The 16,806-nt window shown below is 35.4% G+C and overlaps 1 protein-coding gene across 3 annotated transcripts in view; it reads right to left on the reverse strand.

The window, feature by feature from the left end:
• LOC136033700 (regulator of MON1-CCZ1 complex-like) overlaps nucleotides 1-16,806 on the reverse strand; it is a 70,646-nt gene that overhangs the window by 36,739 nt on the left and 17,101 nt on the right. For all 3 annotated transcript variants that reach the window (XM_065714549.1, XM_065714550.1, XM_065714551.1), the window contains exons 5-7: nucleotides 13,703-13,877; nucleotides 6,699-6,855; nucleotides 1,017-1,122 (exon numbers count right to left, since the gene is read on the reverse strand). In XM_065714549.1, coding sequence (XP_065570621.1) covers nucleotides 1,017-1,122; nucleotides 6,699-6,855; nucleotides 13,703-13,877 — 438 coding nt within the window. The remainder of the gene's footprint in view (nucleotides 1-1,016; nucleotides 1,123-6,698; nucleotides 6,856-13,702; nucleotides 13,878-16,806) is intronic.

The following is a 16,806-nucleotide window of genomic DNA, read 5'->3' on the forward strand; positions in this document are numbered from 1 at the left end:
TCTTATTTCAAATTAGGAATGAAATCATATTTAATACAAACTCTAGACATGTAACTTACAGTTTGTTTAAAAGTTGCAATTAAAAAACATTGTCTAATAAATCCTTTTGGTTTAAGGCAATCTTTCTTGTATTTTTTTTCTAGTCAAACTTATTGATACTGTAAAATTTAGGATATTTTCAAATTGTAAATCTTATTGACACTAACAGAAGTAAACAGAGAGACAAATTGTACAGTTCTTAACTATAGGAAGAAAAACCACACTTTGTCTCTGCCTTTAAACTATGAAAAACCCAAATGGGGGATAAGAACATGACTTTTAATCAGGGTTGTGAAGTTGGTGACAAGTTATAACCGACTGCAACTCTGACTCCAGACATTTTCAATGTACCGTCTCCCACTCCATTCAGAAAAATAATGGAAGACCCCATTTTGCGTACGAGATTGGTTCAACTGTACTGTATTTTTTATCGACAAAAAAAAAATAGTAGTATATAAAACAGTAAAATAGTGAAATATAATTTTTTTTTCGGCATTTTGAGATTCAAATTGGACTAGACAAAAAGTATTTTCAATATACCGACTCCGACTCCATTCAGAAAAATACTAAAACTCCGACTCCAGGACTCCGACACTACAGCCCTGTTTTAAAGCTTCATACGATTAGATTTTATAAGTTATATCGGACTTCGACACCAACCAAGACTCCAGACATTTTCAACATACCAACTCCAATTCTGACTCCATTTAGCAATTTTTTTAATTTTGTAGGCCCCTCCAATACCCAGATATCACTTAATCTAACGAAATGTGTTCAATAGAACGTTCATCACCGGTTATTTAATCAAATAATTTTTCTTCTCCTTCTTCCATCATCGCAGCTTCTTCTTCTTTTCCTTTTTTAAAAATTATTTCTCTTTTTTCCTTATAACACAAATTCTCAAGGTAAATATCAGACACTGAAAAGATTAAAAATAACTCACAGCTGAAATCTAAGCATTATTACAGAAAACATACCTTTGAACTTTGGTGATGAACCACAACTAGGTTGTCAAGTATGTTGATGGCAAATCTTCCAGTCATATCAAGACGTAATATAGCCGAGGGCTTTGAAGAACTATCTCTAAAATTAAAAGTTAGGTTTAACATATTCGAAAAAAGACCCGCCATTTGAAAGAAATTAAATTTTATTCTTCTTCTGAACTTTCCAAATGTTTTGAAATATTCTGGACGCAATGTTTTATTTATTTATTTTTTTTATTTTAAATCTGGCACTTGACCAGACCCTTGCCGTATAAACTTCGAAAAGGGCTCATTCAATTGGAAATCAAAGAGGCTAGTGCCCTTTCTAATAATCGAAAGTGATTGAAGGACAACTAACCTCCCATGCCCACTATTTCCCCAAACAAATCCAATCAAAACTTTAAGATAGGCATTTTGTTCAAAATAGTTGAAAGGCCGGAAATTATGTACTTGAGGATGACAAACCCCCACAGCCCACAGGGCAAGGGTTATAAGCTATGTCCTGGGGGCATATAAGGTTTATATAGCAAGGGTGATTGCATAAAATTCGGATGGGGCTCATTGGATTGCTAATCCGAAGTTTTAGTGCCCTATTTGAGGTTTAGAGTGATCGGAGGGAGCCTGCTCCTCCCCCCAAAAAAACACCTCGTATTTTCCTGAAATGCATCTGACAGAAATTTTGAGATGGCCATTTATTGTCATAGAAACTTCCAAAAGAGCTCATTCGATTGGAAATTGAAAGGGCTAGTTGCTCCTTTTGATAGTTTGAAGGGATTGAAGGTTAACTAACCCTTCTATCACATCCATCATTTCCCCAAACGCATCCAATCAAAATTTTGAGATAGCTATTTTGTTCAACGTAGTTGAAAGATCAGAAAAATTGTGTCTTTGAGGATGACAACGCCCAAAAAGCCATCAGGGCAAGGGTTGTAAGTTATGTCCAGAGGGCATATAAGGTATATGTAGAAAGACTGATCGTATAAACTTCGGAGAGGAATCATTGATTAGGTAATCAGAAGTTCTATTGCCTTTTTCAAGATTCACATTGATTGGAGGGTAGGCATCCTCCCCTGAATCACGTATTTTCCTGATATGCATCTGACAGAAATTTTGAGATGGCCATTTGTTGTCTTAGAAACTTCAAAAAGAGCTCATTCGATTGAAAATTTAAAGGGTTAGCACCCTTTTTAATAGCCAAAAGTGATTGGAGGGCAACTAGCCCCTCTCTTACGCCCACCATTTCCCCAAATACATCCAATAGAAAATTTTGAGATAGCCATTTTGTTCAACGTAGTTGAAAGATCCGAAAATTATGTCTTTGAGGATGACAACGCCCACAAAGCCATCAGCGCAAGGGTTGTAAGTTATGTCCTGGGGACATATAAGGTATATATGTATATATATATATATATATATATATATATATATATATATATATATATATATATATATATATATATATATATATATATATATGTATATATATATATATATATATATATATATATATATATATATATATATATATATATATATATATATATATATATATATATATATATATATATATATATATATATATATATATATATATATATATATATATATATATATATATATATATATATATATAGAAAGAATGATCGTATAAACTTCGGAGAAAAATCATTGGATAGGTAATCAGAAGTTCTATTAACCTTTTCAAAATTCAAATTGATTGGAGGGTAGATTCCCCTCCTGAACCACGTATTTTCCTGATATGCATCTGACAGAAATTTTGAGATGGCCATTTGTTGTCTTAGAAGCTTCGAAAAGAGTTCATTCGGTTGGAAATTTAAAGGACTAGCGCCCTATTTAATAACCGAAAGTGATTGGAGGGCAACTAACCTCCCTCCTACGCCCACCATTTCCCCAAACACATCTAATCAAAATTTTGAGATAGCCATTTTGTCCAACATAATTAAAAGATCCAGAAATTATGTCTTTGAGGATGCCAACTCCCCCCTACAGCCCTGAGGGCAAGGGTTGTAAGTTATGCCCTGGGGGCATGCAGGGTATATAGACAGGGTGACCTTATAAACTTCGTATCGTTTCATTGCATTGGTAATCAGCAGTTCTTGTGCCAATTTAAGATTCAGTGTGATCGGAGGGTGGATAACCCTCTCCAAACCCCGTATTTTCCCAAAACGCATCTGACAGAAATTTTGGGATGGCCATTTGTTGGTGTAGAAACTTCGAAAACAGCTCATACGATTGGAAATTGAAAGACCAGTGACCTTTTTAATAATCGAAAGTGATTTGAGGCCAGATAACCCCCCACCAACGCCCACCATTTTCCCAAACACATCCAATGAAAATCTTGAGGTAGCCATTTCGTTCAACGTAATTGAAAGGTCCAGAAATTAAATATCTCTGGATGACACCCCCACACAGCCCTCAGGACACGGGGTGTAAGTTATGCCCTGGGGGAACATAAGGTATATACAAAAAGGGTGATCGTATAAACTTTGGAGGGAGCTCACTGGATTGTTCACTGGATTGAAATGGCCATTTGTTGTCACAACAATTTCGAAAAAGACTCATTCAAAGGGATAATGCCCTTTTTATTAGTCAAAAATAACTGGAGGGCAACAAGCCCCCCCCCCAAGTCCATCAATTCCTAACATATATACATATAGTGCAAATTTTTAAATAACCATTTTTATTCAGCGTAGTTGAAAGGTCTGGAAATTAGGTCTTTGACAACCCCAATACCTTCTCAAGAATAGAATATAAGTTGCAATTTATTGAAAAAAGAAATGACTGTGGATTGTCAGTTTAGTATGCATACACAGATATATATGCCTTAAAGTTTTAATAATTTTTTATAAGTTGGAAAAGTTAAAACGTTTGAAACGTATTTTGTTTATTTAAATTATATAATAAATAACAGAGTCAAACTCAAAACGAATAAAAATTAGCATGAGTAGGGCTGACAACCCCCATGCCTTCTCAAGACCAAGACATAATTTGCACTATACTGAAAACAAAATACATTCAAAATATTTTCCCTTTTACTTGTTTAAGATGTTTTTACTAGATATATGAAAGGGGAAGTCCTCCCCATAGCACTCCCATTACAGCACGAGTACCAGGTGCCCTTTTTAAGAGTAACAAGAGATTGGAGGCCAAGCAGTCCTTCTCTCAAGCTCATTCATTTCCCAAACGCATCCAGTCAAAATTTTGAGACAGCCATTTTGTTCAGCGTAGAAGAATGGTCCTGCAACTGTGCCTTTAGAGATATTTTGCATGTCAACCCCCCCCCCCCCCAAAAAAAAAAAAAATTATGCAATACGCCCATTATTATCTAAACCTAAATGCTGCTTAAAAATAAATCAAAAGACATTGCGCTTATGGTTACCAATAAGACATCTCAGCAATATGTCGAAAACGACTGGAGGTATTAAGTTGAAACATTTGGGAATACTACTATTACTACTTCTGCTCTTACAACTTAAACAAATAAAAAGAGTGTAAGTGTATCCAGGTTTTCAAAGAGCATAAATATAATCTTTTGGGAATAATATTAAATTTTATTTTTCAGGTCAACTTCAGAACCTATAAAATCAAACTAAAAAATACCGTTTGTATCAGGATTAAAAACTGTTGAAAAAGTTTCTCCAACATACAAATAGCAACCCATACTACAGATTCTTATAGAAAAAAACTGAAAGGATATACAGTATATATTTTGAATGAAAAAGACTATTTCAATAAAAAAAAAGAACAGAAATTAATTTAAAAAACTTTTTCCACAATACAAGTTTTTCAAAGAAAAGTGAAGAGCTCCATTAAGCCAAGAATGATCAAAAACAAAGTCAAATAATCTTCCAAAATGTAAAATTACCACAAATTACTATCCATAAATAAATGAAACTTGAAACGAACAGAAATTACACAAAATAGCCGATTAAAACTCAAAACAAGACAAAATCCAAATGAGTAGGGTTGATAACACCAGGCCTTCTCAAGACCAGAACACGATTTGCGCTTTACTAAAAACAAAATGCGTTTGAAATGTTTTCACCTTTCTCACTTTCACAACAAAAAAATTACAAAAATTTAAAGAAGAAATTTAATTTTGTAAAACTATGTTCTAAATATTTCTGAATAGTTTGTAAACTTAGTAAAGAATGTACAAGCATGAATTGTTAGAGCCATGACAGAAGAATTTTACTCAGATGGGCAGCGGCGGCCAATAGCCCTGAATCCCACTCACATGGACACGAGGGGCGTTTTGGGGAATGGAACTTATCCCTTAAACCAGACCGAACGTCTCATCCGGCTTGCACGCCTTTAGATCGGTCCACTAAAATTGTGAAATTTATTCCCCAATAAGAACTGAGTTAACCACACTGTGATCTACGTCCTATGTGTTGCGGCGACAGGTTCTCTTAGGGAAAAATACCAATTCAAGTTTCCTATGAATTGTATGAAAATGTACTGTATTTAATGCAAGGATAGTAGTTAAGCTTATACTGAATCCACCCGGAAGCCCAACCGTGTATGGGTCGAATATATATCATTATCATTTACTATATTGGGATCCTTTTCAAAATTAGAAATTTTCGCTAGTGAATCTCAGTTTATTGGTAAATTTTCAGTGGCAGCACCCCTGGTCTAACATCAGGCAGATACCATGAGCAATGTCTAAGAGTTGGCGATAGATGGCATTTGAATGCATTCACAGTAAGTATTAGATACATATTGTGCTTGATGGTATTCTAAAATGTACAATCTAAGTATAGAAAAAATTCTAATATCTGTTAACATACCAACCAAAGACACTACCCACTCCCTAAATGTTTTGCCATGGTAAAGGAAGCATCGACCATTTTATCGTTACGGATAATTACGTAAATTGCACTCAGTAGGAATACGTAAGAAAAAACAATAATTCTGATTTTTGAGCTAAAATGGAATAATCGTGGGCATCAAGCCATGGTTAATTGTAGAAAAAGCCAAGACAGATAGTATAATCGAGTGAGAGACAACCCTTGCATTAACACCCCCCCACCTTGTTAGGATTGTATAAAAAAGGAAGTTAGTCCTTTTGTTAACAGATAGGTCTATCTATTATCCGTCCATGTCTCATTCCTAGGGCAGTAGAACTAGTAGAATATGAATGGAACTAAATCATTAAAAAGCTAAATGCTTCAACCGTATAATATATATATATATATATATATATATATATATATATATATATATATATATATATATATATATATATATATATATATATATATATATATATATATATATATATATATATATATATATATATATATATATATGGCAGTGAATATTTATCTTCTGCTGCGGACAGATATTAAATACATTATATTAAACCTTATTATCTAAAAGACACATGCCACTGACAACGCCCAGAGGCTATAGTCTATAAGGGACTAAACACAATTAATATTAACAACATTAACAAAACAAATTTAATTGAAATAAAGACAAAAAGGAGGGACAAAAAATGAATAAGACATTCATTTTTTGAGTATTTTAGTTATATCCAATGCTTGGAAATCCATATTCCGAAAACTTTATGCTTTTTCCTGTGTTAGAAAAACAATATGACTTTTGCTGAAGTAATTAATGCACAACTTAAGATACAAGTACACTTACTTCAGGATTGGGTAAATTATTACTTCAGCTTTTTGCTCAGTTTGCCGTGCCACATGTCGAAGCACTAACACAGATATCTGCCCATATAAAGTGGCCAATGTCACATTCCTTTCCGCCAAGCTTGTCCGACTGTTTACGGACGGAGTTCCAGGGTCAACTAAGGGGAAAAGAGTGCATACAAAAAGATATTGCCAGGATATACCACTGGCTTACAGCATTGCTTATTCAGTAAACAATTAAGATTAGGCTTCTACTAGAAAAATTTATTCATTTTGTCACTAAACAACTCAACAAATAAATTTTATTTCAATTTCCAAATTAACCCTCCCCTCCCCCTGTTGCGGGTTCTTCTTCTTTTATTCACGTGTATTTTATTCTTTCCTCTTTTGGTTTTTATTGTATCCTTTTTTCTTTCTTTTTTTCCGTTCCTGCACAAAATCATTAACATTTGATATGTTTTCAGTAGTTATATCTTTACTCGAAATGCGAATTCGCCTCATTGTAGATTGTGACGTTCGTTTTCAATTAGAAAAATATCGTAATTTTTTGTCAAACAAATTACAGTCAGTATCTACGTATCTCTGATGCGTAGATACTAACAGCCAACAGCGTATCCAGGAATTTTTGTTGGAAGGAGGGGGGCTACAAACTAAAACTTCAAAACGCATCAGAGTCTGACCAACTTTCCGTGGGGGGGAGGGCAAACCCAGTAACCCCCCTGGATACAGTCTTGCTAACAAAAAATCTTATCAGGGAAAGACAATACAATAATAATCATCGATAACTACAAAAATGACCCGTATCGTGAACTTCAAAACCCGCAGTAATGTGTCTTGTTTCTCAAATTTTTCCCTTATCTAAATTCAAGAATTTATCAAACAAATTCTAGAGATATTTCATTCCGATCAATATATTCAAACAAATAGAAGCTTTCTTTCATCCACACTATAACATTGCGTAAAAATGTTATGATTTTTTTTTTTTTTTTTAATACAACTAAGCACAATAATAACCAATAAATTGCACATATATATATACGTCGAATCAAAATTATTGCGGTCTCCCAATAAAGCTGGATGAAACCTGTCATACCTTTTATTAATACCGCATGATATTATTTTTTTACACTTATTGTAAGGTAAGGTATTTACTGCTAAAATTTTTATAACAAGACTGGACGGGTCGAATTCAAGAAATGTATTTTGTCATTATGTTCTATTTGCAATAGAAAAAAAAATCCCTAAGTTACCAACAATGTTTCTCGGAATTTAGACTCACGGCTGTTGAAAGCAAAGATTTTATTATTTTGTATCCAAGTTTACTGTTTCTCATAAGACCGGGATCCATGCTTCCCACTGACTACACAAATCATGTCACGATTTCAAAAGTGGATCAACACTGATTGAAATTAAAGCTTTTCTGCGGTTTCTAATTTATCTTGAAATCGAACCTGACAGGATTCTAAGCCGTACAAAAATCTTCCCCCTTTACTCCCAATCTGTTTAAAAAGTTTCTCAGCTACTATTTTCACTGTCCTCTCTGTGACATCATCTGCTGCTTTAAAAATTATTTCCTAAAATCTTTCAATCTTTCTGCTACATTATCAAGTTCAAAACTCGCCATTTTCATATCCAACTATCCATGGAAAATCCCTCTAAAATTCTTATCCTGACTTGATCACCATTATCATCCCAGAGTATGGTAACGTGATCAAACGATCAAAAGGGCCAAACTCTAGGCCAAGGGTGTCACCACCTGGGTCACCACTAATATCTCTAGCTGTCTCTTTGGAGGACAGACGGACCCCCCTGTCCATATACTAATGACGGTGTTTCTCCCAAACTTTTTTTTTATCCTGCCTGGTCTCGCGGAAAAATAATCTAACACTTTTGTAGAAAAATAACTCAGCTGTATTTCTCCCAAAGGTCACTTAAACCACACATACATGTATCAACTCTGAAAACAGACTAAAAACAAATACCTGTTGGGTAACAAACACTTTCTGTAGGGATAGACCTTAGATTCGCCCTGGCCAATCCGCAAAATTAAAGTTCAAATCACTAGCTCCTTTTGAATAATATTATCTTTCAATGGCCCATATCAGCACAACAAAAATGGATTTTTAACCGAAGCTTTCCTTTATTGCAAAATCCCTAGCTTGGGAACGGGACTTCAACGTACCATTTAAAACTATACTATAGGCAAATCTAAGCGAATGTAATTTCAGAAACGAAAACAGGTCATTTATCTGAAAAAAGAAAAGAAAAAGGGCCGGAACTTCAACACTTCCACCGTAAGATAAATGGCCACTCATGTGCCGCGCTGGTCCACCCTTACAAACATAAACACTGAAATTCAACTTTACAAATCCGTTTGCCTTCTTTCTTCCACCAGAGTCTGTGCTACTGCTTCCACAGCTTGGCTCTGGATCTGTCGCCATCCACACGTCTCTACTGAAGAACTATCATTGTCTAGGTCGCATGGGCATCTGCATAAGGCTTCGAAAATTGAAGTCCACAAGATTAGCAGCAAATAGCAGCCGGGATACGTGGAGAATGCCCATTGATATTATCTGAAAATGAAACTTGGATCCATAGCTCAAGGAATGAGGTTGGGGCATAATGCTGATTTCAATCCAGAATAGTGAATTGGGCTACTGGGCAAAGAATTGGGTTAAATATGAAGTGACTGGAAGAGAGTCTCTCCAAGAACTCCAGATCAGAGAGGCGAATCTCGGTAACAGGATCGCAACTGGCCAACTAGTTATCCATCGAGGAAACTGTCTATCATCCATGGATCCCCAAAGGAATGCCGATACAGGAATGCTGTTATTGATGTAAAAAGTAAAGATCACCATGTAGTAGTGTCTAGGGTTAATTCAAAGATGAAACTTCGGAAGAGTAGCTACCTCCCGGGAAGTTAAGATGTTGGTAGACTCCAGGACGAGAATTTGATAGAAAATTTCCAGGTACAGTTAAATACTAAACTTGGGAGTTTAAAATTTGACAATGTGGAAGGAGGTTGGGGTAATTTTAGACAAACAATTTGTGAAGTTGCTGATGGTATCTTAGGGAAGAAAGTCAAGACTGCAGCTAAGAATATCAGAGAAAACGCTTTATGTTTAATAGAGAGGAGAAGGGTTTGTACAAGAATAACCTGAGTGATAGATGATATGAAAACAAAAGGAATGTAAAGAAAATGGAGAAACCATTAAATGTGAACGTGTGAAGGGAAGATAAAATTGACCGATAAAATTACCAAGGATCTGTGAGATACAGCTTGACGGCATAACAGTAAAATACTGTACTGGCATGTTAATAAATTGAAAGGGAGTAGTCAATCCAGACTTGTCCCAGTTAAAGATAGGAATGGGGCCACAATTAGTAATGAGGAAAAAGTTAAAGAGAGCGGCGGAACATTTTGAGAATGTGCTAAAGGTATATCGTTTCAAGAAAAGATATAGAGGAAAATGAAAAACTTTGCGATACCTTCGATATGGAGGATGATTTGTTTATGACGAAGAATTAGGGACAGTACTATAAGGATTAAAAAATAGTAAGGCTCCAGGTGCTAATAATGTGGTAGATGAGCTTCTTAAATATGGTGGCTTTGAGGTTAGAAATAATTTACTGAAGATTATAAATATGATTTTTGAAAAAAGGGAAGTACCTAACGATTTAAGGAAAGCCTTAATTAAACCGCTGTATAAGAAAGGTGATAAAAGTGATTGTCGTAATTATCGGGCCATTAGTCTGTTCTCTGTAGGTAACAAATTACAAAGTTTTACACAAAGTTTTAAGAGAAGAACATTGCAGTTTTAGAGAAGCTAGAGGATGTGTCGACCAAATTTTCACTGTTAGGTTAATAATTGAGAAGTGCCATAGTTGTCGAAAACCTTTGGTCTTCAGTCTTAGAGATTATGAGCAAGCGTTTGATTCTATTGATAGAAGAGCTTTAGTAAAGGTTTTATCCTTGTATGATACACCAGAAAAATACATTAAAGTGATTAGTGCTATGTATGAGAATAACAGTGCTGCAGTTAAGATAGGAAATGAAATTAGCAGCTGGTTTTGTACCAAATCAGGAGTTAAGCAGGATTGTGTTCTATCTCCCTTTAATATACATCATTTTGATGGACTTTGTCTTAAGGAGCAGAGGAAAGGCAATGGGAGACCACAGAATCCAATGGGAAGGAAAAACTCTCCTGGACTTTAGATTATGCTGATGATTTAAGCATCCTAGATGAAAGTGTGATCAAAATGAATGAATTTTTAGAAGTTTTGCGGGTAGAGTGTGCTAGAATAGGTTTGAAAATTAGTGTTAAGAAGACTTAGTCACTAAGACTAGGAATAAGTGAAGATGAAATGGTGATGTTGGGTAACGAAAAGATTGATCAGGTGGGCAGCTTCACTTACCTTGGGAGTATTATTAGTAAAGACGGTAGGAGCAGTAAAGATGTTAAAAGTAGAATAGCCGAGGTTCAGGGCGTTTTTTGTGGTCAGAGGTCAAATATGGCTCTGAAACATGGGTGCTCCAAAAAACAAATGAAAATTTCCTAGATGTTTTCCAGAGAAATTACTCACGGATTGTTTTGGGCACCCGGCTGACTTACCGTGTTTTAGACAGTAGACAGTAAGAAAAACGGTGTTCAATCCCGCTTTCTAGGGCTACAATGAAAGGAAGGTTGAGATGGCTAGGGCACGTTCTGCGGATGAGTGATGACAGATTGCCGAAGATTGTCCTTTTCGGCCAACCGTCTAAGACTAAATGGAAAGCAGGTCGTTTCATCTTGGGTGGGAGGATGTCATAAAGAAAGATTTAAAGGAAATAAGAACTTTTTGGGAGGGTGTAAAGAGGGAGGCTTTGAATAGAGTGGGAAAGAGGAAAAGCATGCTTAGCCGTGTTGGCCTCAGGCGGCTTGGTGCTGCGGTGAGTTGTTAGTAGTAGTAGTAGTAGAATCATCAATCAGTACATTCTGGGTCTCCTCCTCTGGGATAATCAAATGAAGAATTTGCGTTGATGCTAACTGAAGATGAAATTTGGATACATTGAATATGAATTTGGTTTGCCGGAATGAATATGGTTTGCCGGAAATAATGGTCGATTCCCACGAAGAGTTAAAACTATGAACAGAGTTACTGGACAAATATTTGGGTGAAATATGAAGTGACTGGGCGAGAGTATCCCACAAGGACTCTAGATCAGAGAGGCAAAATCTCGGTAACAGAGTCACAACTGGCCAACCAGTTGTCCGCTGAGTGAATTGCCTATCATTCATGGCTCCCCAAAGGGGCTCCTCGCCTCTAAAATAGACCAAACCTCCCTTAGAATTAATAAGACTAATCTCAGATTCCTTCCCAAGCTTTTCCAATTCAACCCAAAATTCAATAGCTCCCAATCTTTCTCCGCAACCTGTTGCAGTCTATTCAATTTTATTTCATGGGTATCTGTAGTTTTTCATAATAGGTCATGGACCTTCTCCTCCCTCCTAAGGTTTTTTGCTTTACGGTAGTTTTGTAGTTTTCCCATTGGGTACAACGCCGGGTACAAATTCTATGTCACCTAATTTCATGATCCGTAGCCCTGAGAGGTAATGTTTCTTCAACTCCTAACAAGTCCAGTCTATAACATCTAAATTCGTCAGTTAAAACATACCACAACAGTTGTCTTTCGACGTCATAATTTGCCATGTCGCAAGTTTTCAAACATATAAATTAATGAAATTACTATGGCCTCAGTAAAAGCCAAATGCCAGGGACCAGGTCGGCTAGGGACCAATAGCTCAATCCTACGTCTATACCAAGTGGTTAAGCCAACTTAAAAGCAGACAGCAAGATATCGTCGGCATTTCCAGTTGAAAGGCAGCTTTGTGCAAGCCTGGACCCATTTTGGATACTATACAGCCTTTAGCATATAGTGATGCACTTCTATCAACAATGAAGTCCTGCATAAGCAATCCTTAGCACCCATAAGTGATTAATGCTCAGGATCCATTGCAACTGCTTATTGTTTACCAGGCTACAAATTCCTCAAGGGTCAATACTCCTTATGGACATCCGTAGCATTAGTACTGTTTAGTCAGGGTTCCAGTTAGCCAAGTATGGGAAGGTCCACTATAACATCGCTATAAGCCCCCTCCCCTCCAGGGACGGCTTTCAATTTCAAAGATAGGGAGGGAAAAGGGTAAAGGAAGATGTGCTGAAGTTTAGGTACATATCACAATACCACAACAGCCACAGCCTTGAATACAAGATCTGGATAATTTCTTTCTCATCTTGCTCAAATATCTAGTGAATTACTGAAATAATTTAAATAAACGGATGCGATCCATTGCATTGTCTTGAGACTTATTAGCATGGAGCCGTCTCCAATTTTTTTTATGAGCTAAATGCCATGAATAAGGCGTTTGAGTGTGTGTGCCTTTTTCTTTTTTTTCTTTTTTTTTTCTCCATTATTCTCCATTAGAATAATATTAATTTTGATCATTCAGGACTCAAAGGCTCTTAATTTACCAGATTTAAGTCTATAATAAAATCTCAATAGTGGCTATCCCATAATTTTTCTATAGTAGTATCAGTTACTTATTGAGTCTGAAAAAAAAAACAAATGTTAAGACTTTTAATGTCAGGATCAAAAAAAAAAAACTGCGAATATAATCGTGTACATTGTCTGAAAGCACAGACAATTTGGAAAAAACACCCCAGTCGGAAAGATACACTTAAAATAATAAAAAAAATAGTTTACAATTCAGAAGCCAATCTGACTACATCCATCCTAAAATTATCTTGCAAACAGCCTACATAATCATCAACCCATTTAGGAACTTCTCTAACCATATATTTAGTGTATAAAATTAAAACCAGCAATTAATTTACTTTACCAACGATTTCCTATGAACTTGATCAAACCAAGTCCATTGTGATCAAACCAACCCTTCCATTTTCGAGTGTCGGGCTACATTTTGTATTATATATCTAAAACCCTTTGATAAAACAATTGTATACCTTCAAATTTGGCATACTTTGAAATGGAATTATGCCGTAGTTGGAATGGATTTAATGTTGTCCCTTGTTGACCTGTAGCTAGTACAACAAAATTGGATCGTGGGCAATGAGAAAACCAGTGGCATTTGACGTTTATATTTTTAGTTGAAGAAAATGTCCTTTTCTCTGAGTTTATCTGAAAAAGAAATTTGTTTCAGTTTTGCATCAGAATTATCCCTTTACTTTCGTACAAAACGGTTACAAATTGAAGACTCAAGAATATCTTCTTTATAAACTAGAATACTGACTGTAATACACATGTACACATCAGCTATTAGGGGCAAGGTCAGCAAGTCTTTTCAGGAGGCAATCGTATCAGGAACCTCTAAAAATACATTTCTTTCGGTTGCACTGCAAAATACAATAAAACAAAACAAAGAGATACTAAATTTGAGATGAAGTTGCAGCAGAAACTAACTTATCTGGGTTCATAAATTAAGAGTAATCATATCGTATAAATGCATATAAACTAGTCGTAGAGGTGGAGGAGTTAAGCAGATGTTTTTAGAAAATAAGGAGCGTCTGAAACTATAAAAATGGCACTTTTTGGCTAAAATTTTACCAACCTCTCGCGAGAGGCCTCCAGATTACTATAAAACAGGAGGAGGAGTGAGGGAATAAACGTCTAACATTCCTTCTTTGTGAGAAATATTTAAGGACTAATGGTACAATATGGATGTTGAGAGAGTAACAGTTACTCTTTCATTGCAGGAATATTTTAAGTGGGTAATTCATATACATTCACACGAATTCGAATGCTCTCACAAAGATAGTGTTAACAGTCTTTATTCTACAATATACATTAAAGAGATAAAAAAATATGATAGATTATGACAATATTTCAATAACTGTTTGTAAAACCTAAACCCAAGGTAGAGACTGTTTCACAATTTTTCAAACTCCTAAGTATTTTTCCATTTGATGTCAATACTTTCTCTTGGGGTAACGTCACAGATTTCTCACTGATCTCCTGTGCCTTTTCCCTAAAATAGGACTATTTTCTTCCTATAAATGAGGATAGGTCTATTTTATCAGAATTTTTCATGGTAGCCCCACAGATGGATGACTTTATAACAGGAAGCAGAGACTTTTGGAAGTTCTGTATCTTCTTTTTTCAATACTTGAAAACAAATGTTTCTTAATGTTTTTTTACAAAGTTTTTTCAGCAAAACCCACCATTCTTGTCATCTTCACAATAAATTCCTTTCATTTTGATGATTTCCTTTCATATTAATGGCCATCAGGCAATATCTTTTAAGATAATAAATCGAAGAGAGCCTCACTCCACTGTCAGCATTTCCCTAAGCATCGTGGCTTGTGGCATAATTTAGAGCTAATTTGCGAATATATGCACTCAAACTTTCAACGCAAATTTTTTAGAAAGTAATAATATGTGCAAGCGTACTGAAAACACAAAATCCCTAAAATTATAAATCCCGAAAATACAAAATACAAACTATGTAATTCGAAAATACAAATACTAGCAGGATCAATAAACGATACTAAGGTATATAAGAGTACCAAAACTGATGTTAAGCGTAAAGATCACATCTAGTAGTGTCTAAGGTTAATTTAAAGCTGAAATTTCGGAAGGGTGACTACCTCCCGGGAAGTTATGATGTTGGTAGACTTGCAGAATGAAAATTTGAGAGAAACTTTCAAGTAACAGTTGAATACTAAACTTGAGGATTAAAAATTTGACAATGTGGAAGATGGATGGAATAATTTTAGAAAAACAATTTGTGAAGTTGCTGATGGTGTCTTAGGGAAAAAAGTTAAGACTGTAGCTAGGAATATTAGTAAAAAAAAATCTTTATCTTTAATAGAGAGAGTAGAAGCGGTTTGCACAAGAATTATCTGAGCAATAGATCATATGAAAACAAAAGGAATGTAAAGAAAGTGGAGAAAGCATTAAAATATGAACTAAGGAGGAGGGAAGTGGAAGCCATGGATAAAATTGCTGATGATCTAGAAGATGCAGCTAGATGGCATAATAGTAAAATATTATACTGGCATGTTAATAAATTGAGAGGGACTAGACAAGCCGGACTAGTTCCAGTTAAAGATAGGAATGGGGCCACAATCAGTGATAAGGAGACCGTTAAAGAGAGATGTGCAGAAAATCTTGAAAATGTGCTAAACCGAGATAGAGCTGCAGAAAAGATATAGAGGAAAATGAAAAAGGTTGTGGTACCTCGGATATGAAGCAAGATTTGTTTTGTGAGGAAGAATTAGCGACAGTACTAAAAGGATCAAAAAATAATAAGGCTCCAGGTGCTGATAGTGCGGTAAATGAGTTTCACAAATATGGTAGCTCTTGGGTTAGAAATAAGCTACTGAAGATTATGAATATGATTTTTGAAGAAGGGGAAGTATCTAATGATTTTAAAATAATCTTAATTAAACCACTGTATAAGAAAGGTGACAAGAGTGAGTGTCGTAATTACCGAGGCATTAGTCTGTTCTCTGTAGGTACCAAATTAATCAGTAATATGATACTTTTTAGACTGAGAGATGTCATAGACAAAGCTTTAAGAGAAGAACAGTGCGGTTTTAGAAAAAGTAGAGGATGCGTCAACCAAATTTTCACTATTAGGTTAATAATTGAGAAGTGCCTTCTATGTCAAACACCTTTGGTCCTCAATTGTATAGATTATTAGCAAGCGTTCCTTTCTGTTGATAGAATAGCTTTAACAAAGGTCTTATCCTTATATGGTATACCAGACAAATACATTAAATTGATTTGGGCTATGTGCGAGAATAATACTGCTGCTGTTAAGGTAGGAAATGAGATTAGCAGCTGGTTTTGTATTAAATCAGGAGTTAAGCAGGGTTGCGTTTTATCCCCCTTTATATGGATCATTTTGATAGACTTTGTCTTAAGGAGTACAGGAAAAGCAATTGGAGATCACGGAATCAAATAGAGAGGAAAAACTCTCCTGGACTTGAATTATGCTGATGATTTAAGCATATTAGATGAAAGAGAGAGAGAGACATAAATGAACTTCTAGAGGTTTTGCGAGTTCGGGGTGCTAGAATAAGTTTGAAAATTAATTTCAAGAAGA

Source organism: Artemia franciscana, chromosome 12 (genome assembly GCF_032884065.1).
Source record: "Artemia franciscana chromosome 12, ASM3288406v1, whole genome shotgun sequence".
Taxonomy (NCBI): domain Eukaryota; kingdom Metazoa; phylum Arthropoda; class Branchiopoda; order Anostraca; family Artemiidae; genus Artemia; species Artemia franciscana.